The sequence below is a fragment of the Dromiciops gliroides genome, chromosome 1 (genome assembly GCF_019393635.1).
Source record: "Dromiciops gliroides isolate mDroGli1 chromosome 1, mDroGli1.pri, whole genome shotgun sequence".
Classification (NCBI taxonomy): Eukaryota; Metazoa; Chordata; class Mammalia; order Microbiotheria; family Microbiotheriidae; genus Dromiciops; species Dromiciops gliroides.
In genome coordinates this window covers 403,421,558-403,445,651 of record NC_057861.1, presented here as the reverse complement: position 1 = coordinate 403,445,651, position 24,094 = coordinate 403,421,558, and the positions used below count along the sequence as shown (strand labels likewise).

The 24,094-nt window shown below is 36.9% G+C and overlaps 1 protein-coding gene across 1 annotated transcript in view; it reads left to right on the top strand.

Annotated features, from left to right (window-relative positions):
- Positions 1 to 24,094, top strand: part of ITGA2 (integrin subunit alpha 2) — a 136,249-nt gene that overhangs the window by 26,849 nt on the left and 85,306 nt on the right. The window contains 2 exon segments of the mRNA XM_043979895.1: positions 19,420 to 19,529; positions 23,234 to 23,325. Of these exon segments, the coding sequence (XP_043835830.1) occupies positions 19,420 to 19,529; positions 23,234 to 23,325 (202 nt within the window).

The window sequence follows — 24,094 nt, the reverse complement described above, 5'->3', positions numbered from 1 at the left end:
AAAACACTCACCAAAACTATCTTCCAATGTTATGAAGGAGAATAAGTGTAAAGGCCAGGGTGAGGAGGAGAGTAACTCCCTGTACATGGTGAGATCCTACAGATCCTCCAGCTGTTCCTCTTTGCAGGTGACATTTTGTTGATTTCATCAAGCCCCAGAACAGTGCAGAACCTTCTAGAAGAGATCTAGCTCTTTTAGAAGAGTTTGGCCTGACCATCCACAAAATAAGCCCTAAATGGATGAAGAATGTCTGTTGCTTAGATTTCACCATGCAGTTGAATACTCTATAGAACTTTTTAAACAATAGCAACAACAAAATGTTTATCTTGGAGAGAGTAGAGATAGATAATGAGGCTGGCCCAGAGTGAAAAGGAGGAGAATGGCTAGAATTGCTTTTGGGAAATTACAAAGCATTTTTACTAACCTCCAAGCTTTCCCTAACAGCAAAAGCCCACCTTTTTTCAATACAAACATTTTAGAGGAATATGTTGCTGCATGTCTGTGAGATCTGGAACATCTGTGTTTCTGAGAAACTAAAAATGATCATCATGCAGAAGGCAATAGAAAGGGTGTGTGGTGAGCTGTGAGTAGCTATAACATATTATAACCAATAAGTAACCTGAAAAACAGGAGAAAAGGATGTTGTCAAGAAACTAGAAGACCAAAAGAAAAGATGACCGGTGGATGGCCAGAGTACTCTACTGGTACCCTCTTGAGTTCTGGAGAAATCAAGGAAGGTCTCTAGCACATTTGTTGGGTTGATCCCCTGTGGTGAACTTCTGAAAACTTGTGGATAAGATGCACAGGATAGGGCAGACATGAATTACAATCTACATTATTGAAAAGAACTCCCAAATTAATTAGATCAAAGATTCATTTCAGTATATTTCTGAATATATAGTCCTATTTAGTGGTTTACATTTTCCATTGTAAAAAAATCCTGAAAACTATTCATGTAAGATTTCCATGGGACCTACTGATTTGAAGTGTAAATTAGATGTCCTAATAATGTGGTTAGGGAGTAGGGTTTGAAAGGATCATTTACTTGTAATTTACTCTGCTTGAAATAGTGCATTCTTTGACAGTAATGCCATTTCAATTAAAATGACATTGTCTGCTTACAATTCTTGAATATTTATGTTTTATCATAGAAAGGTCTAGTTTTAAGATTAGAAGTAAAAGTAACCACACTTTCATGTGGTGGCTAAAATCTTAGATAACACTGGGAAATATGGGTCAACCAATTTGTAAGCCGCACACAACCAGGATCAATTATTATAGAGATGACCTCCTTTATCAAAGCCTTATTTGTGAAAATTCCTCAAATGATCAAGCTTAGAATCCAATTTATCTTTAAGACCAAAGAACTTCTTCACTGACAAGGATCCTATTATAGTAAAACTTTGTTTTTGGTACTTGCGCTCATTTGACCAGAGCTTTGCTGAAGGTTGCCTTTATGCTATAAGCAAGAAAAAGGTTTGTTAAGCCCATTGATAGTGTAAATGAGACAGCAGGAGCTGTCCTTGATCACCTAACAAAGAATAGGAGAAAAAGAACGGTATAGTTGAAAGAGTACTAGGCTTTTTTGTTCTGTCTAGAAAGGACTCAGAAGCTATCTCCTCCAACACCAACCCCTTTATTTTACAGATTAGGAAACTGAGGCCAGGTAGAATAAGTGATTTCCTTAAGGTCACACAACTATGTAGTGTCACAGTTGAAATATGAATTCAAGATCTCTGACTGTAGGTAGATCCAATTCCTTTTCTACTGGGGGAAGGATATATTTGAGAATAAATATGATGTAAAACAACCCAAAAAATAGGAGAGGATTCTGGGAAGATGGCAGAGTAGCTTAGAAAACTCAGCCTTCCAAATTTTCTCCACACACTCACACACTAAAAAGACAGACTATTGCATCAGAGCAGCAGAAACAAACACAGGGTAAAGAAAATGTTCTCCTAAGACAATTGGAGAAGACCCCTGGACAGGCCAGGCGTCCATGGGCAGAGGTTTGTCCAGAGTGAAGTGCAAACACCTCCAGGCTGAGTCTGCAGAATCAACAAGGCCTGGAGGCAGCTGGGTTGAGAGGCAGCCTCAGCTTTAGAAACTTCGATCTCACAGACATTGTGGGAGTCTGATGGCTGAGTAGAAGATTGAAAAACCTTCCACTTGCAGGGGACTCCAACTTCTAGTTGTCCTCCTCCTAGTTGAAAGTAAACAGAAAAACAAATCTTCCTTAGCCTCCTCTTTATACTCTTCCTCTATTCCTGACTAATGATGACCGCCCCACCCCAGTCCTTTTTCAGTCCGTGTCCTCTTATTGTCTTCATTCCCTTCTACCTTATCAAGCAGGAGCACATTTGGTACCAATTAATCTAGTTTGATTTACTACTTTCATTGAACCCCAGTCATACCATTGCTGCTGAAATCATGTATTTAAATATCTTTTATCTAATTGTGAAATGAAAGGCTCTGTCCATTATTGAAGGGAATTCAAACAATCAAGAAACAAGTAGGAAAACTTTTTTAAAGGTAGCATTGGCTTGTTATTATGATCTGAAACATAAATCTGAATTAGGTATTTTAAGGTGGCCTGGAAGAGAAAAGGGCAAAAAGTTCATGATTCTTACTGTGTGTTTCTTTTGAAGAGGAGATTAATTTTTGGTTTTGGTTTTGGTTTTTTGCAGGGCAATGAGGGTTAAGTGATTTGCCCAGGGCCACACAGCTAGTAAGTGTTGTGTCTGAGGTCAGATTTGAACTCAGGTCCTCCTGAATCCAGGGCCAGTACTCTATCCACTGTGCCATCTAGCTGCCCCAGGGGATTAATTTTTTAACTTAGGCTTCTGGGATATTCTAGCAATGGTTAGGAAATGTATTTCAGTACTTAGAACCCCCCCCATACCCTCAACTATAGCTCTGCCTTACCCTCAAAAAGCAGTGTACCCAAACTAACCAACTATTCAACCAAGTCTGACAGTATGTAGTTACACACCCACAGTTCTCCAGCTTTGGAAAGAAGGGGTTTCCTCTATTTATAAGAATGAAATTAACTCCTAAAATGCCAGTGAATGTACCAATCTTTTTCTGTCCTAAGGTCCATCATCTCCTATTCTTCTGCCTTAAGATTCCCAAATTAATATTTTATTGTTCATTTGACCTTATTTTATATAATTTGGCGGGGGGGGGGGTAGGGTGGGCGCTGGGCAATGAAGGTTAAGTGACTTGCCCAAGATCACACAGCTAGTAAGTGTCAAGTGTCTGAGACCATATTTGAACTCAGGTCCTCCTGAATCCAGGACTTGTGCTTTAATCCACTGTGCCACCTAGCTGCCCCCATATTTTACATAAATTTTGAATTTTTTTTACACAGAACTTTTCTTGTCCAAGGTACTGGACTGAATCCCTGCCTATATGGTTTCTACTTATGGTTATGATATTTCTGACAAAGTTAACTGTTGAATTACATCCTTTTCATTAATTGAAATATTAGTGCATTTTCAAACTTTTCAATACTCTCTGTACATCAGATGGATTTCTATACCATTTAGATGGAAAACCTAAATTATATGCCAAACTTTTCAGGTATCTTCTAAACCTCTCTCTTTATTCTTTGCTTGTATTATGCTTTCAATCAAACAATTGATCAGAAACCATTTATTAAATATTAATTAAGCTGGACATCTGCCTGGATGTCCCATCAACATCTCAATTTTAACATGTCTAAAATGGAAATCATTATCTTTCCCCATACACTTTCTCATCCTCCAAATCACTGTCAATTCATTTACATGGGTTTACAACATTAGAGTCATCTCTGATCGCTCCTTTTTTGCTCAGTTCCATATCCAGTCAGTTGCTAGGTTTTGTCAGTTCTGCCTCCAAGCTATTTCTTACAAATGTCCTTTTATTCCCACTCATGCTACTAGCCCCCAATTCAGACCCTGATCACCACATGTAGAATATCAAAGTTAGAGAAGACTTCTAAAGCCATCTAGTCCAAGCTGTACCTGAACTAAAATTCTCACTCAACAAGTAAAAATTAGCTATGTTATTATTCTGTACTTGCCGTGGCTTAAAATGAATCAATACATTTTAGAAAGATTTTTACACATTAAAAGTTTGATTTAAAATTACTGTGATGCTTAAAAGGTTCACCAAAAAAACCCCATTTTTCCAGTGCAATAGTTCAACAAATTCTAACAGATATCTAATTAAGTGTCTGGCCTCAGACACTTGACACTTACTGGCTGTGTGACCCTGGGCAAGTCACTTAACCCTCATTGCCCCCCCCCAAAACAAACAAACAAATAAAAATACTTAAGTTTCAACAGAATTTATTATTAAACTATTAATGGGCTGGGATTAGGAGACACAGTCTTCATAATGTTGATAATGAAAGAAAACAACTCCAAACTCTGAAATATAAGAGCAGTTATTTGTTTTGATTGCTGGCACTGGGCCAACCTCCACTCCTAATTTATGGTCCTTTCATCCTCATATTAGGTAAGGAAGTAGTAGGTATGGGGAGGGAACTCTGTAAACATTAACTTATTAACTTAAATCTGGGTACACAATGGTAATTACACATTTCCTATTAGAAATTCTATTAATAAAAATGGAATGCTGACCTTTTTTTTCTTTCGATATTACTTTTTAAAAAGATTTGCCACTTTCTTCATTCATTAGCTGCTACTATTCTCCTCTGTTCCCTCTCCCAGTCTCTTTTTTCACCTGTTAATTTCATTTTCTGTCTTTTGCCTTGATCAATCAATTGTTCAGTAAACATATTTTTAGCGCCTACTATTTGTCAGGAACTTTGCTAAGTGCTAGAGATATAAAAAGGCAAAAGACAGTCCTTGCTTTCAAGGAGCTTAGTATGTAATGAGGGAGACAACATGCAAACAAATATATACAAAGTGAGCAATATGCAAGATAAATTGGAAATAAAAAGCAGAAGAAAGTCACCAGAATTAAGAGGGGTTGAAGAAGGCTTCCAGTAGAAGATGAGATTTTACTTGGAATTTAAAGGAAGCCAGGGAGGTCAGTAGACAGAGTGGAAGAGGACGAGCATTCTAGGCTTGGGGAACCACAGGGAAAATGTCTGGATCCAAGAGGTGGAGTATCATGTTCATGGAAAAGCCAAGGGGCCAGTGTCACTGGATTGAGTAGTACATGTAAGGGAGTAAGATGTAAGAAGACTGGAAAGGTAGTAGAGAGCTAGGTCATGAAAGGCTTTGAGTACCAAATAGAACATTCTCTATTTGACCCTGTAAGAAATAGGGAGCCATTGGAATTTACTGAATAGCGGGGGTAACATCATTCAACCTTGCTTTAGGAAAAATCACTTTGGTGGCTTAATGGAGGAGAATGGATTAGATCCAGAGACTTGATACTGGGAGACCCACCAGCAGCAGGCTGTTGCAGTAGTCCAGGCATGAGGTTGATGAGGTCCTTCACTGGAGTGTGGTTGTATCAGAGAAGAAAAAGGAACACATTTGAGAGATATTGCTGGGGTGAAATTGCCAGGTCTTGGCAACAGCTTGGATATGAGGAATGAAATATAGTGAGGGGGACAGCTAGGTGGTGCGGTGGATAGAGCACCGGCCCTGGAGTCAGCAGTACCTGGGTTCAAATCCGGCCTCAGACATTTAACACTTACTAGCTATGTGACCCTGGGCAAGTCACTTAACCCCAATTGCCTCACTAAAAAAAAAAAAAGAAAGAAAGATAGTGAGGAATCCAGTGTGACTCCTAGGTTGTGAGCCTCAGGGACTGGGAGAATGGTATTGCCCTCTACAGGAAGGTAGGAGGTGGAGGAAGAGTTTAGGGGTAAAGATAATTAGTTCCACCTTGGACATGTTGAGTTTAAATGTCAACTGAACATCTAGTTCAAGATGTCTGAAAGGTGGTGCATACATGTGTTCCTTCTGCCCAGTTTCCATACAGGTCTCTTTCTCCTTCAGCCTTGGTAATATTTTATTCCACTGTTAATCATGGTGATAGTGTTACTATAACACATTTTCTTTTTTATTTCACTTTTCTTTTTTAAAATAATTTTTGTTAATATTGTTTTTATATTACATTTTCCCTGTGTATATTGTTCTTCTTCCTTTTCCTTATAATAAAGAAGAAAAAAGATCAGCAAAACTTATCAACAGAAACTATCCTTTTTACTTGTATCCCCAGTTCTTAGCATATTGCCTGGCACATAATAAGCATTTAATAATTGTTTCCTTCCTTCCTTCCTTCCTTCCTTCCTTCCTTCCTTCCTTCCTTCCTTCCTTCCTTCCTTCCTTCCTTCCTTCCTTCCTTCCTTCCTTCCTTGTAATTTGGATTGAATGTTTTCAGTAAGGCTTGGATATTAATACAAAGAAATGGATACGTAATCCTTATCAAGGTCAAAACTACATTGGATCATTTGGGGATATTGTTCTGTTGAAGGCAATGCAGCAGTGTCAGGTCCCCTACAGGACTCCCTCCTTTATCTATCATTTCACATTTACATTTTTTATATGAAATTGGAGTTTTTCAAGTTGCATCATTTAAAAAGATGTCTGTCTCAGATTTGGCAGGGACAAGGCTATCAATAGCAGTTCTCTTACCCCAAAGGCCAGTCCAGTCCATAAGCATTTTTTAAGCACCTACTATATACCAGGAACTGTGCTAAGCACTAGGGATACAGAGAAAGGCAAAAAAGGGGGGGGGGGCTATGGACCTCAAGGAGTTCCCAGTCTAATAATGACCATGACCCTTCATGAGTTTTTTAGTTAGTTTAGTTTATAACTAAATTATTGAAAAAAAATTTTATCTCTTTTTCCTGGCCCCTAAGAAGTCCAGGGGCTGAACTAACTTTATCTATTATAAATCTGGCTGAAGAGAAGTAAACTGGGCATGAACTGATAAATTTCCTGGCCTTTTAGCCATGGAAGCCAAGGGGCCATGTGTGTGTGTGTGTGTGTGTGTGTGTGTGTTTGGGTAGACAAAGATAGGATAGTTCTCTCCCAAATCCCAACTTTAACTCTTAATGCAGGGGTTTTCAACCTAAGGTCCCATGACAGTGGTGGCAAAAAAATAGAAATAAAAAAAAATACACACACAATATATACACGTATACATTATATACCTACACATATCTATACATATATGTATATACACACATATATTTGCACATATATGTGTGTGTATATCCTTTATATTTTATTTTATGTATTTTAAAACATTTTTCTGAAAAGGGGTCCATTAGATTCACCAGAACACCAAAGAAGTCCATGACACAACAAAAAATTTAAGAACTATTACCCTAGTGCTATTATGCTCTTTTCAGAGGCAAATTTAAACTTTGCAGCCATTGACAGAATTCATTGAATTGAATAATTCAATTTTCTTATGTGAGCACATCCTAAAGAAAACTAGTTGGTACAATAAAACAATTCCCTAAAGACAAGACCATTCAAATTTTTCTATGATGTGAATTCTTGATGTAGCCTCAGAATTTTCCTTCATGGGAATTCTGTATAGGCACTGCTGGGAACCAGTTACCCATAGTACTAACAGCTAATATTTATATAGCACTTACTATGTTCCAGAAGCTGTGCTAAATATTTTACAATTATTATCTCATTTGATCCTCACAACAACCTTAGGAGATAGGTGCTTTAGTATCCTCACTTTACAGATGAGGAAACTGAGGCAAACAGGTTAAATAACCTGCCCAGGGCCACACAACTAATAAGTATCTAAGGCTGGATTTGAACTCCAGTTTCACTGACTGGACCAGCACTGACATTGATTTAATTGATTTCAAGATCAAGAGTGTCCAGATTAAGAATTTAGGACTAAAGAAGATATAGAGAGCAAAACAAACTGCAAAATAGATATTTTTATTATATTAAATTTTAAAAGTTTTGTACAAACAAAAATAATGTAAATTTAAAATTACAAGGGAAGCAGAAAAACAGAATTTTTGAAGCAAGTATCTCAGATAAAGGCCTCATTTTTCAATTAAATAGAGAACTGAGTCAAATTTATAAAAATACAAGTCATTCCAAATTGATAAATGTTCAAAAGATATGAACAAGCAGTTTTCAGAGAAATAAATCAAAGCTATCTATAATCATATGAAAAATGTTCCAGATCACTAGTGATCAGAGAAATACAAATGAAAACAACTCTGAAGTATCACCTCACACCTATTAGAGTGGCAACAAAAACGGAAAATATTGGATGTTGGAGGGGATGTGAGAAAACTGGGATGCTAATCCACTGTTGGTGGAGTTATGAAAAGATACAACCATTCTGGAGAGCAATTTGTAACTATGCCCAAAGGGCTATAGGACTGTGCATACCCTTTGATTCAGGAATACCACTGCTAAGTTTATATCCCAAAGACATACCCCAAAAGAGAAAAAGACCTATTTGTACAAAAATATTTATAGCAGCTCTTTTTGTTGTGGCTAAGAATTTAAAATCAAGGGAACGCCCATCCATTGGGAAATGTCTAAACAAGCTGTGGTATGTGATGGTGATGGAATATTATTATTGTGCTATAAGAAATTATAAGCAGGATGATCTCAGAAAGGCCTGGAAAGAGTTGTATGAATTGGTGTATAGTGAAGTGAGCAGAACCAAGAGAATGTTGTACACAGAGACAGCAATATTGTCTGAGGAAGAACTGTGAATGACTTAACTATTCTCAGCAATACAATGATCCAAGATAATCCCAAAGGACTAATGATAAACTATATTATCCACCTCCAGAGAAAGAACTGATGTTGATTGAACACACACTGAAGCATGGGTTTTTCTACTTTCATTTTTTTCTTTTTATTCCAGTTTTCTTATACAAAATGACTAATATGGTAATGTTTTACATAATTGCACATGTATAATCATATCTGGTTGCTTACCAACTTAGAGAAGGGGGAGGGGAGGGCAGGAAGGAGGGATAAAACATGAATTTTTTTTGATAAAGTACGATCTCTTGTAATGAAATGAAAAAAAATTATTGAGTGTACTGTGGGAAATTCCAGATGTGGGAATTTCTAACAACATGGACATCCATCCAGGATATGACTTAGTAGATAGGCCCAGTATATTGCCAGGGGCACATAGAGGTTACATGACTTGCCTACAGTTACATGCATTAAGAGTTAGTAATTGTCTGAGGCAGGATTTTAGTGTAATGGAAAGAGCATTCATTCTAGTGGAAAGATCACAGACTCTGGAGGCAAAGGACCTAGCTTCAAATCCCACCCGTGATCACCAAATGTGTGACTTAAGAAAAAGTCCCTCAACCTCTTGTTTTCCCCATCTGTAAAAAACAGGGTTATAGTAAAAGAAAGGCCTTGAAGTCCCTGCCAGCTCCAAATTTGTGAATCTATGAGCCTAATCCAGGTCTTTCTGAGTCTAAGCCCAATGTGCAAGTCACTAACCCGACAGATCTTAAAAATATAGATTTCAGAAATCCAGTTTAATAAATTTTATTTGTGCATAATTATGTAGGTACAAGCATGTTTGGTAGTCATGGATCAATTTTGATGAAGTTGCTAAGACTTTAACAGACAGCTGTTTTCTAACAGTGGAGGTGTATTCAGATTGGGCACATTTCAATCCTTATTCCAGGTTTGTCATTGATGGTGGCTCTAAGCTTTGGTTTCAGCAATTTCAATATATTTTTACAAATCTTGGTGGACAAGAGTTTGGACCCATGAACATAAATTAAAGGTGAATAAGTTTGGTTTTTTAAATTAAAAGTTTGGCAGTGAAAAGGGGCTTTCCTTGAGTTTAAGCAGATCACATTTGCCCCACAAGCTATATATATGACCCTTGGGTTCTAGATATATGTTTGGAGTCACTAAATTTATTAAAAGGAAGTAGAAAATGCAACCTATTTAATAATAGTGTATTATGTGCCAGAAACAATGCCTAAAGTTTAAATTCATGTCACAACTTCCTCCAACTTGTGTTGATTTTCACTGGTTGTCTATGAGTAATATCAGTGCCTGTCCCATCAGCAACCTGAACTTATTATTAGTAGTGACTCAAAAACTGTCCAGACATAACACTGGGATAATTTGGATAAACAGGAACTGAAAGTTAATTCGGCATATTTCCAAATGCACAAATGGCTTTTCTTGTTCTAACAAAGATAAGTGTTTACTTGTCCTTAGAAGAGTTTTGTAAAAATCCTAGTGAACATAAAGCTGGTATGGCTAATGATAACAGTTCATATTTACATGGTACCTTAATGTTTGTAAACTGATTCACAAAGATGATCTCATTTGACCCTCAGAACAACCCTGTAAGGTCACGTATCATTATTATGCCCATTTTACAGATGAAACAGGCTTAGAGAGACTACGTAACTTACCCAAGGTCATACAGCTAGTAAATATTTGAATGGGATTTGAATTCAGTTCTTCCTGACTCCAAGTTTAGCTACCAAGTCTACTATAACATGCTGTCTCTCCAGAATATACATGTTTATTTATAAAATTGCACGTGTTATATTTTGAACCATGAGACATTATCTTTAATTTCTAGTGTACATTATAAGTAAAGCAGACGTAGATGTGTGTGAGACTTTTGGATGTAGTAATAAGGAAAAGAAGAATAAACTCTAAGTCTTAAAGTATAGTGACAAGAAGGCTAATACATAACAGAAGATGACAAACTAGACAAGTTGATAAAAAATTATAATTAACAAGGAACTGCCAAGCTGGAAATGATTACCTATATTTTCTTTATAACTGATACTTCCTAAATTATTATCATACATGCTTATCAGGATTTATGATCATAATTTAGGAAATCAGAAGTCATTCAATAATCAGAAATCAGTAATTTAGCAGATTAGTGATCAGATAATCATTATTTTGATGCAAAGCTCTTATTGTGACAGTAAAATGTGCATTTGTCTTATTGTTCATATTGTGCAGTTCTTCAGGTACTGCAGAAAATAGGAATTAATTTTATGCTCTATTTCTAGTGTCCATTCACCCTATTCCCCTGAGTCTATATCATTTTCAAGAGATGATCATTATCATGTACTCATGGATTGCTAGACAGAGCTAGAAGTCACACAAAAATACAAATTTATATGTTTTAAATCATTCAGTGTCACCTGGGGCCAGCCATCCTTAATTCTTCCCTAATTGATTCTCCATCCCTCCTCACAGTGGCTGTTGTAACCCGTTTCTCATCTCCTAGAGGCCACTAGATAACATCCAGCCAGATGTGAAATCCCAAAGTCTCTTTCAAGACTAAGTCCAAGTACCCTGATCAAGACAATGATCCAACACAATTCCAAAGAACCTATGATAAAAAAAAATGCTATCCACCTCCAGAAAGAGAACTAATGAATTCTGCGTGCAGATTAAAGTGTTCTTTATTTTTCCTTCTTTCCCCCCAACATAGCTAATATGGAAATATGGTTTGCATGACTCCACATATATAATTAACATCATAATAATGCTTATTTTCTCAATGCGGGGGTAGAGGAGAGAAGAGAGGGAGATGATTGGAACTCAATTATTTTTTAAAAAACGAATGTTGGGGCAGCTAGATGGCACAGTGGATAGAGTACCGGCCCTGGAGTCAGGAGGACCTGAGTTCAAATCCGGCCTCAGACACTTAACAATTACTAGCTGTGTGACCCTGGGCAAGTCACTTAACCCCAATTGCCTCACTAAAAAAACAAAAAAACAAACAAACAAAAAAAAAAACGAATGTTAAGAAATAACAACATAAAAGAAAATGAATGTCAATATCCTAAAAAGAACCCTCAGCTCAAGCACAACTTTCTGCCTTACCTTATTCCCCACTTACTAGTGCCTCACTTCCAACAAATTGCCTTTAATTACCTTGGATTTATTTGTGTGTGTGTGTGTGTGTGTGTGTGTGTGTGTGTGATCAATCCATGTACTTACATATATGTATAAGCTGTCTTCTTGAAAAAATGTAAACTGCCTTGTTTTTAGAATTTTTTTCAATTAACAATTAACAAGCATTTATTTTCTTTCCCTCCTACTTTCTCCCTCTTTCATGGGGAAAAAAAGTAAATAAAAAAGGAAAACAAATACATTGTAACACATATGCATAGTCAAGCAAAACAAATGACCACCTTGTCCATATTTCACTTTTTTTGTTGTTGTTTTTTTGTTTTTGTTTTTTTTTGCAGGGCAGTGAGGGTTAAGTGACTTGCCCAGGGTCACACAGCTAGTAAGTGTCAAGTGTCTGAGGCCGGATTTGACCTCGGGTCCTCCTGAATCCAGGGCTGGTGCTTTACCACTGCGCCATCTGTCCATATTTTTAAAAAATATATGTCTCGGGGCAGCTAGGTGGCTCAGTGGTAAAGCACCAGCCCTGGATTCAGGAGGACCCGAGGTCAAATCCGGCCTCAGACACTTGACACTTACTAGCTGTGTGACCCTGGGCAAGTCACTTAACCCCCATTGTCCAGCAAAAAAAAGAAAGAAAAGAAAAAAGAAAACCATATGTCTCATTTTGTATCTTGAGTCCATCATTTCTCTGTCAGGAGTTGGGTAGTGTGCATCCTCATCAAATCCTATGAAACCATAGTTGGTGGTGGTATTGATCAGAGCTCTTAAGTCTTTCAAAGTGGTTTGTCTTTCTAATGTAATTATTGTATAAATTACGTCAGCTCCTTTTAGATAAGAAATTTCATTTTATTTTGTATCTCTAGTGCTTGGCACATTGCAGATACTTGGTTGATGAATAATAATAAAAAATAGCTAATATTTATATAGCACCTACTATGCGCAAGATACTGTGCTAAACACTTTACAAATATTATTTCATTTAATATTCAAAACAACTCTGGAAAGTAGATGCTTTTATTATCTCCATTTTACATATGAGGAAACTGAGGCAAATAGAGGTTAAATGATTTGCCCAAGGACACACAGTAAGTATCTGAGGCTGATTTGAAATCAGGTTTTCCAGACTTCAGGCCTAGTGCTCTATCCACTGCACCACCTAGCTGCTTCAATTATTGATTGATTTATTGTAGTATTAAATTCATAGCATAAGTATCCCATCACCAAAAACTAAGTGAATTTTTTTCCTCCCTCCTCTCTCCCTCACCCCCAGGTTCTATGGCTTAGTACTTTTGGTCTGGCAAGGAGCAGGTAATCAGGGAAAGCTCCTATCACACCCTTTATACTCAGAATAGTCTAACTCTGTTTTGCTATCTAAGAAAGAAATAACCAGTTCATGACTTTTATAATTTCTATAAACCAGTTAAAAAATCTAGATCTAAATATTAAAGTCTAGGTCCAGATCTTAATTAATCTAGATATTAAAATCTTGATCTAGATATTATACAGATGAGCATTTCCTTGCTTCTCCATTCATACCACAAAGGTATTTTTTCAGTGAGTAATATTGAAATTTTAAAGGATGGGAGAAGAGGTTAGGCAGTCACAGCATGTAGGGAGATATTTATAAGAGTCGGTAGATTATGGGTTTGGACGTACCCACATCACCATAAATATCGTTTGTGACTAAACAGGGTAGTTAGAATTCCGGTGGGGGTGGGAAGATTGGCTGTGTTTTTTGTAGTGTGTATAATCACTATTTCCTCACAAGATAATTGAATAGTAACTGTTATTTAAAACACTCCTGGAGGAATTCCCAGTCTTACTTTAGGAAACGGAAGGCTATATCTTGGGATTCTCTTCTTGGCAACTTCACATATAATTTCTCTTTCAACTCTTGTGGGGCAAAGAGACAGTTTAATCCAGTAATTAAAAATAGCAGAGCCTCGTGTTAGCAGGTTTTACCAATGGCCCTATCGTTCTCAGTATCTCCCTTCAAGACATCAGTTATTAGCACAAAATTTTAGAGACAAAAACACTTGCTTATATCCTGGCATATGGTAGTCACTTGTGGATTGATTGATTTATTGTTTCCTGTCTGTCTAAGAATTCTCTAAAATGTCACAATTCTGCTGAGTAATGAGTGGTGATTTCATGTATTCTTGTAAGAACTAAACTTATCAGGAACCTGGATTTATAGAACTATGGGGGTGGGATGAGGCAGAATACATGGAATGTATACTAGGAACTTTCTTCCAATAAAGGGAATATCAAATGGTCTTTTCAACTTTCATTCTGAGAGTCAGATGTTGTTCATTGATTTTATCTGTAAAACTGTTTGTTTTGGTTTTGTAATTCAGAATATTTGAGGCATGTGAGTCATACAGTTCAAGCTCAGAATAATGATGAAACTTTATTGCTCTCCAGTGGTTATTAAGATAACTCATTTTCAGGCAAAAGAACTGGGATTACAACCAAGAATCACCTACCCAGCAAAACTGATTATAATCTTTCAGGGGGGAAAAATGGCAATTCATTTAAAGTGAGGATTTTCAGCCATTCCTGATGAAAAGACCTGAGCCGAATAGAAAATTTGACTTTCAAATACAAGACCCTAGAAAAGCATAAAAAGATAAACAGGAAAAAGAAACCATGAGGGATATTAAAAGGTTAAACTAGGGCAGCTAGGTGGCACAAGTGGATAACACACCAGCCCTAGATTCAGGAGGATCTGAGTTCAAATCCAGCTTCAGACACTTGACACTTACTAGCTGTGTGATCCTGGGCACTTAACCCTTATTGCCCAGGAAAAAAGGTTAAACTGCTTACATTCCTACATGGGAAGATGATAACTCATAAGAACATTCTCACATATTTAGACAGAGGGCACAGGTGTGAGTTCAATATGAAAGGATTATATCTTTACTGCATTTATTGTTTTTATCGTTTTTTTGTGTGTGTGTTGTGGGTGTGTAGAAATATTTTTAAATGACTAGCCTAATTTTGGGGGCTGAAGCTGACTGGAGGACTAAACTGGGGACTGTTGACTATTTGGCTATCTGACTTCGTTAATTTAATGTGGGCCGTTGATAAAGTTCCACCACACTGCTCCCAAACTGATAGACTGAAGATTAAGAAGCCTCTAACTAAATAATCAAAGCAGAGTTTATTTATGAGATACTATTTCAAATTAGGAATACAGGGAAATAAAATGTACAACCTGACTGCTTTCCTGCGGTCTCTTTCCACTGTGTCTCTTTCCCACCTGCTGGCTTGGAACTTCTTGAATACAATAAGGGCCTTAGCCGCCTCCAGCCTCAGGGCAAGTTACACTTTCCCTGGTTTGTATTAAGGCCTGTAACCTTGTCAGCCTGGTCTCTCCTTTTCCTAACCGAACTCTCCTCTGTCCTTGTCCAGGCTCCCCTCTAGTCAACCTCTCTCCTAGTCCTTCCTCGAGTCTGCTTCCTCTAGTCCGTCTCCTCCATCCGTCCCCTTGACCTCTTCTTGTCTGTCCGAACCCCTGAGTCTTGTCTATCTAGTCCGTCCTCGCTCCTTCTTTTTCTAGTCTGTCTCCTTTCTCCTTCTTCCTCTAGTCAGCCGCCCTCCTCAGCCCCCCCCTTCTCTAACTCCCAGATCTATATATACCTTTTCTTCTCTCCACTCAAATCTTGGGGCTTCCTTCGCCCCCACAGACCAAGCTAATCCGCCAGCCAGATCTGCGGCTGTTGGGGGGGGGGTGCGCTCCAAGTTTCACGTGCCTCAGCACAGGCTATCCGGGATCCGCTCAGGTCAGAGGGAGCTGGGGGCTTTTTTTTTTCTCCCCAGCTGTCTGACCTGGCGTCTTGTATAGCCCACAGGGCTTTTTCACTCAGCGGAAGCTGAGGAGGAGGGGGGAGACCCTGAGGCCCTAAGGTTTTCTAATCTCAGCCTAAAGGTAGGCTCCCCAAATCAAAATAAATTTCCACAGGTGGTTGGGGTTGGGTGGCTTGCCTAGGGTCGCGTAACTAGTGAGTGTCAGGTATCTGAGGCCAGATTTGGGCTTCGGTCCTCCTGGGTCCAGGGCTGTTGCACCACCTAACTACCCTATCATGATATCTTTAAAAAAATAAAATTAAGGGGTTAGAGGAATGCACTTGGAGAAAGGGAAAGGAAGAGGTGGAATGTGGTAAAGTATCTCACATAAAAGAAGCAAGAAAAAGCTTATGGAGTGGAGAGGAAGATGGGGGAGTTGTGGGGGAGTGAGTGAGCCTTACTCTCATCAGAATTATCTCAAATTGACATACACACTCAACTGGGTATAGTAATATATCTTGCCCTGTAGGAAAATGGGAGGGGAAGGAGATAGGGGGTGGGTGGGTAAAGGAAGGCAGATTTGGGGAGGGGGCAGTCAGAAGCAAAACACTTTTGAGGAGGGATAGGACAAAAGAAGATAGAAAATAGAGTAAATATCATGGGGAGTGAATAGGATGGAGAGAAACACAGTTAGCAATAGTAACTGAAAAAAATTTGAAGCAGAGATTAGGATGGAACACTATTGTGTTGTAAGAAATGAGGAGCAGGATGCTATTAGAAGGACTTATGAAAAATGCAGTCCATCTACAGAGAAAGAATTGATGGTATCTAAATGCAGATTGAGGTATAATTTTTGTTTGTTTGTTTTTGTTGGTTCCTCTTTCTAAAGTTTTTTTTGTCTGTTATGTTTTGCATGACTGTACATGTATAACTTATGTTGAATTGCTTGAGTTCTTAAGGGGTAGGGAGGGAGGAAGAGAACTTGGAATGCAAAGTTTTAAAAATTGATGTGAAAATTTGTTTTCATATTTAACTTGGGGAAATTAAAACAATTTTTTAAAATATTTTTTAAAAGATACCTCATGCTTGCATGAATGATGATGAGTAAGATGAGCAGAACAAGAAGAACATTGTACACAGTATCATCAACATTATGTGTTGATCAACTGTGATAGATTAGATTCTTCTCACCAATCCAACAGTGCAAGAAAGTTCCAAAGGACTCATGATGGAAAAGGCTCTCCAAATCCAGAAAAAAAAAGTAACTGTGGAATATAGATGCTGATTGGACCATACTATTTCTTTTGTTTTTGGTGCCGTTGTTTTTCTTTTTTGAGGTTTTTCCTTTTTGCTCTGATTCTTCTCGTATAACATGACTAATGCAGAAATATGTTTAATGCATGTATGTATGTGTATATATATATGTGTGTGTACATATATAAATACATACATATATATGTGTATGTGTGTATGTGTGTGTGTGTGTGTGTGTGTGTGTATATATATATATATATACCTATATTGGATTACCTGCTGTCTAGGGGAGGGGAGGAGGGAGGGGAGGGAGGGAGAAAAATTTGAAATTGGAAATCTTATCTAAACAAATGTTGAAAACTAAAATTAATTAATTAATTAATTTTTTAAAAAGATACCTCATTTTCTAGAAAGAATGAAAAAGATGCCTTGAAGAATAATAACAGGTTTTTATGGTCTCTTCCCTTCAAAGTATTTTACATACTTTCTCAAGCCTCACATCTGTTTTAAAAGGTCTTAGAGAATAAATATACTCAAGAATATACTTAGAGAAGAAATACGTTATTGCACTTTTAAAAGTGGGGAGTGGGAAAACATAAATACTATTAGTGTTAGAAACCAGAGCTGCTTATTCTAGCTCAATACAATATTCTATGCATTATTACACTGATATCATAATGATCAATTCATAAGGTGTGCAAAGCACAATAGGAAGAGCATCAACTCTGGAGTTGGAGGACTTGGGTTCAAATATCACAGCTACTATTTCCTAGCTATGTGACCTTGGATATCCATTTAACTTTCCTAGGCTTCTGTTTTCCCTTTTGTAAGGTGAGTAGGTTGGACTAGATAGTCTCTGAAGTTCTTTCCAATCTGTGATCTTAGGATATAAGCCAATTCTCAATACAATTCCTTAAAGGTCCCATCATAGAGGACTGGGATGGAGCAAAAGCACTGGAATGTCTATCACCCTTTCTCTAAAACAGAAAATGGTCTTTTAGAGCAACAATAATTGAGGGAGTTGGATTACAGTGATGATCTCTACAATTGCAGGTCTAAATAAATTCATGATTCTATGATGTTTTCATTCCTAAACATATGAAATAGGCAACTAATTTAACAGAAGGTGGTAACAATTTCAGACAAGAGGTAAGGTTGGCCATTCTCAGCATGTTCTGAGGAACAAAAAAAATTGTATAGACAGAGAAAGGTCCAGAGAGATTCTCAAGAGATTTTTTTTACAATGTGAGTCTCCATAAATTTTAAAACATTGTTTTCAAAGTCAAGAACTATGGAACCATCAGTATGTTCATCTGCAGCTGTAAATACGAAAATATATTCCACACATAAATGACCTTTGGACAGTCCATGACACTGATTCCCACTATTGGCAAGTAATTGAAAGTTAACAGATCATACCTTTTAGACATTTTTTCCTGTCAATAACTAAAGATCATTTGTCATTTGTTATAACTATTATGATCTCTATCCAGTTATTTTAAAATGATTATTTTTTGCAGATTTAATAGATACTGATCCTTTATGCCTTAACATCATAGTCATTTCCCACTCCTTTTCTCTGACTGAAATGTCAGTTATCAAAGGAAAACAATCAAGCCAAAACATGAACTACAGAAATATTGTCTTGACAATGCATTTTGTCCCACGAATCTCCCATTTCTATGCTGTGAGGGAGGAGATATGCTTCATCTCTTTTCTAGGATTCTTTATGTTTTTTGTTTATTTATCAGAATTTGACTTCCTTTTAGTCATCTTTTCACTGATAGTGACATTGTATACATGTTTTGAAGATAGATATAGATATAGATATAAATACATATATATTTTGAAGATAGATATAGATATAGATATAAATACATATATATGTGTTGAAGATATAAATGCATTATATGACTAATTCTGTTTATTTAATTCTACTTTTGTCCATACATATGCCCTCTTGTTTCTCTGAATTCCTCATATTTTTCATTTTCTTACTGCATAATATTCCATCACATTAGCATACCATAATTTTTAGCTATTCCCCAATTAATGAATATTCTAGCCTGTCTTAATCAAGTGGCCTTTAATCAAATTAAGATGGTCTCAAAATATTTCACTTCATCATGGAGGAAAATGAGGTTTACAATGATAAAATATTCTTGTTTTAAAGCTCTGTGTTTTGTAGAATTCTATTTTGTTTACAATTTCTCATTTTTTTCTTAAGACTTTCTTCTTTCTATATTTTTAAGGCAATACGGTTAAAATGACGTGTGTGGTCCAGGCTGGTTATTTTCATTCTCTATTGAAAACTCCCAATGCTCTTTGGCAGCAAAGTTGTATGGTCTTTGGTCAGCAAGGGTCTTTTTAGAAGGCTAAGAGAAAATTGAACTGATTAAGTTTTAATTGTCCATATTCATTAACTTAATGCCCTGAAATCTATGCCTTTTCAATATATCCTTTATTTTCAGTTCATCTTTAGGAATAGTAACTTCATATTTTATGCCTAATAAAATAAAAAAATCATATTTTTTAGGTTGCTTGTTGGCTCACCATGGAGTGGTTTCCCAGAAAACAGAATGGGAGATATATACAAATGTCCTGTCAACTTACCCAGCACCATGTGTGAAAAATTGGATTTACAAAGTAAGTTGCAGTGAGTACCATGATTCTTGAAAATACTGAAGGTGCAGTTGTTATAATTCAGACTGGCAAAAGAAAACTGCAGAAAGAGACAAGACCCAATTGCAAATACAAATGAATTGATCTCCTTATTTTCTCAGTTTGGAATAAAAATGTGTGAAAAACTCCCAAAACTGAATTTCAAGATATTAAATTTATTAGATTTAAGAGAAAGATGTATGGTCTACTGTTTTGCTCAAACCTTTTTTTTGTAGTTATATGCAAGTGTGTTGTTTAAAATCTAAATTGTGGTTGCCTTAAATTAGAAGTTTTAGCACCAGTCTTTGGGCATTAAGCATTTATTAAAGCATACCAGGTATTCACGTGGAGTTCAGAAAGTTAAGAAAAGGCCTATCTAGCCTAGAGTTCCAGCCTGATTGGGTTCTTCCTCAAGTCTTCTGCCATGAGCCTGCTTCAATCATGAACTGCTTCTCAAACTGAGTGTGGAAGCTTTTTATAGGTCTGGAGCAGAGGCAGTCCTTACACACTGCTTCAAGATGATTGGACTTGAAGGTGGTCTCAAGTTGAGTTCAAAGTCCTTAGCTTCTGAGAACAATACCTCCTTAAGGTCCAGGCAGGTGTGGTTACAATCTAATTAACTTGAATAGGCTAATGAGCAAAGTCAATCACTCTTACTTAATTTAGTCAGTTTAGATTAATCTCCAGGTGGGCCTTTGAGTATCTGCCAAATCCCATTATTTTCTCACACAAGTGTGTACCAGATTACATCTGACTACAAATTAACTCCTGATAACATTAACTGCTTTACATCTGTAGTGATCTGGGGGCACCTACACTCACTCCTCTAAGTCTCTATGTCTCCATTAGGGCTCTGCACTATCTTATGCTGAGTCTGGAGAAGCCAAAATTGGTACCAAGTCAAGAGGAAGTTTAGAACAGGCAAATGGAATGAATGGATTTGTTTGTGTGAAGAGCTTTCAAAAGGTAGAATGGGCTACCTCAGTAGGAAGTGGGTTCTCCTTCTCTAAGTCTTCAAAAAAACCCCTGGATAACCACTTGGGTGTGATTCTATGTGTGATTTGTTCATATAAGGCAGTGGTTATTAACATGAGATCTGTGACTTTATATAGGTTTTTAAAAACTATATTTTGACAACTATATTTCAATATAATTGGTTTTCTTTGTAATCTTTTATATTTTATGCACTTAAAAACACTATTGTAAAAATGGGTCCATAGATTTCCCCATACTGTCAGAGGGGTCCAAGACACACAAGAAAGGTTAAAAACTCCTGATATAAACATTAGGCTAGAAGGATACTTCCAAATCTGCGAGTCTTTTTCTGAGTCTATCTATCTCTTTCTTTGTCATACTTGTACTAAACATAATGGACTTTGAATTACACATTATGTATCTTTTCTGTCTATAGTATTGTCAAATATTAAGACTTTATTGATATTACATGAGTGAACTTCTATAATCCAAGCCTAAGAATGTTTAGGTAAGGTAATGGATGACAAAAGGTAATAACAATTGCATCTATTTAATACTTTAAATTTACAAAACACTTTACAAAAATAATTTAATTTTATCCTCACAACAATCCTGAAAAGTAAGTGTAATATTATCTCTATTTAACAGATGAGAAAACTGAGGCAGACTGAGATTAAATAACTTGCCCAGGGTCACACAGCTAGTCAGCGTCTGAGATTGGATTTGACTTTAAATCTTCCTGTCTCCAGGTCCAGCATTCTATCTGTTGCACAACCCAACAACTGCATTAGATTGGAAACTCATCACTTCTTTTAAAAATGGCACTCATAGTAATGATTTATGGTGCCAATCCTGCCAAAGATACTATTTTTTCTTATGATCTGGTCCATTAAATGGTGCTTTCATTATTTAGGTCACCAGGGAACAGCTAACAGTTTGATCTATAATTGAATATTATAACTCACTCCCCTGGAATTCAGCCAAGTGCTGACTGCTTGTTTATACCTATGTGAATGAAGTAGATATTTTAAATGTGTTTGATGATGGTGAAAATACTTTTTGAGCTTTGAGCCATTGTTTCAAGTTGTATAGGTTGGCTTTGTTTCCACATTGGCAAGATGAGGCATGTTCAGAATGAACAGACTGATTTATATTGGTTTGGTCTAAAATATCACAGGAGAATCAAAAGTTGCTCACAGCATTGGATCTTGACTGCGCTGTTCCACTTTTCAGTCATTCAGCCAAGAGTTGGCATTTTTCAAAATGGATTTATTACAATAAATATTGCATTATTTATTCTTTTGACTTTTATTTTGATATATCGGTCAGTTACAGTGAATAATAGCCCCTATTATGTTATAACATTTAAAATGTAAAAAAGCAACACACTCTTATAAAGCAATTGTGACTAACAACACCTACAACTTTCCACTCTTGTAGATACCAGTTATTAATAGAATGGAAAAATGTGTATATTACCCTTGATAAACTGGAAGTAACCTTTTCCACTCTTTTTTGACTTGAAATCTCCTATCTTTTAGTGTTGTCTATTTACCTTGTTTTAGTATTTTTACATAATGTTCACTTAGTTCTTTTTGTTTGTTTGTTTTGGTGGGGCAATGGGGATTAAGTGACTTGCCCAGGGTCACACAGCTAGCAAGTGTCAAGTGTCAGTAGCAGATTTGAACTCAGGTCCTCCTGAATCCAGGGCCAGCACTTTAATCCATTCTGCCACCTAGCTGCCCCCCCTCCCTCACACACACACTTAGTTCTTTAGCAAAGAGCTTTTGAGCGATGTGATGGTACTATCTGGAAAAGGGCTTCAAAGATGAATCAGACATCAATAAATGAATGGGAAAAAATGATGTGCCTACAGTGTGCCAAGTATTATACCGATTACTTTGGCTATAAATAGAAAATTGAGTCCTTGCTTTCAAGGAGTTCACATACTATAGGGGAGACAAGATATAGGAAAGCTTTCAGCTACAAGCAGATGGAAAGGTCCAGTGTTGCTTAGGGTGCAGTGTCCATGAACAGGAATGATAAGACTGGAGAAGTAGTTGGGGCCAAACTGTAGAATGCTTTACTACCAAACTTAGTAGCACCACACTTAGGTGTTGGGTAGTGAAGAGGTATGGACATTTTCTGAATAGAATAATGATATGATCGAAGCTGTACTTTAGGAAAATGGATTTGGCAATAGCATCTAAAATGAATTAGAGGTAGCTACTGTTGAGCTAGTAAGGTGTGTGTTTTTTCTGAACCAGGAGTCTTTGGGTTGAGGAGTGATGAGGAGAAAAAAGAGACATGAGAAGGATTGTAAATACCCATGACTTATAATCATCAGAACTTTGCTTTGGCTGAGAAGGAAGGACCAAAAATGATCCCAATGTTTCTGGTCTGAATTGACTGGGTGAGTTAGGATGGTATCAAGAGAGGAGAGAGAGAGAGAAGGAGGGAAGAAGGGAGGGAGGGGGAAGGAGAGAGAGAAGAGAGAGGGAGGGAGGAAGAGACACAGAGAGAAGATATTAAGTTCATTTTTGGATCTGGCCAGCAACCAGCCTGTTGCATGTATGGTACTGGATTAGGTATTTCAAAGTACCATTTTAGCCTATCGGGGAGTCAGGCAGTGGTCTTGGATATGTATTCTAAATGACTTTAACAAAACTGGTAGAAACTTAATGTTTCTCTCTGTTAATTTTTCCTTTTAATAGCTGTAACGAGCATTCCAAATGTTACTGAGATAAAAACAAATATGAGCCTTGGCTTGACACTTACACGGAACTTGGAAACTGGAGGGTTTCTGGTAAGTTTCAACTTTTTATTTCTTCATCCACTTTTTTAAAAGGAATGATTTAGTCAGTTTTTCTATTGATCAAATTCTAGGATTCAAACACCAGGGATCTGCTTTTTTATTTTTACAATGCTATTTGTATTTCAAGTGTTAAATAACATCTTAGGACATTTGGACAAAGTGATCACTTCCCCAACTCCAAATTGTGTAGAGAGAAGGAAAAATGAAGTAATATTCCCTCTTAATACACATATTGGGTTCAAGGATTTTTGACGAATGATAGCATCCTCTCCTCTCCTCTTTACCACCTTAGGTAACAGGGGCCCTTGCTCATATAGGACATTTGGAAGTCAGTGCTGTTCTTTTTGAAAGTATATTAAAAAAAAACAAAAAACAAAAAACTCAACAACAACAACAACACAAAGTATATTCCAAGATTCTTCACTTTGTGTTCTCTGACATAACCTAATTTAACATTGATTGATGAAAGCATTTCTTATGGCTTTGTCCATGACTGTGATTAGGGTGTTTATTCTACTTTTAAAAAAATTTTATTTGGAATACTGACCAATCCAAACTATCGTGACTCATTGGTTAAGAATAGCCTTCTCATTGGTAAAGGCCCTCTGCCCTCCCAACCTAAAAAGTTTACTGTCTTTTCCTGGTGCTTGTGGGTATTGGAAAGAAGAGGATGTCTCATATCCATAGACAATAACTATTTAGAATTGTGATGCATGAAGACATGCACTCAGTCAAACTCTTAATACTAAGCAAAGGAAAA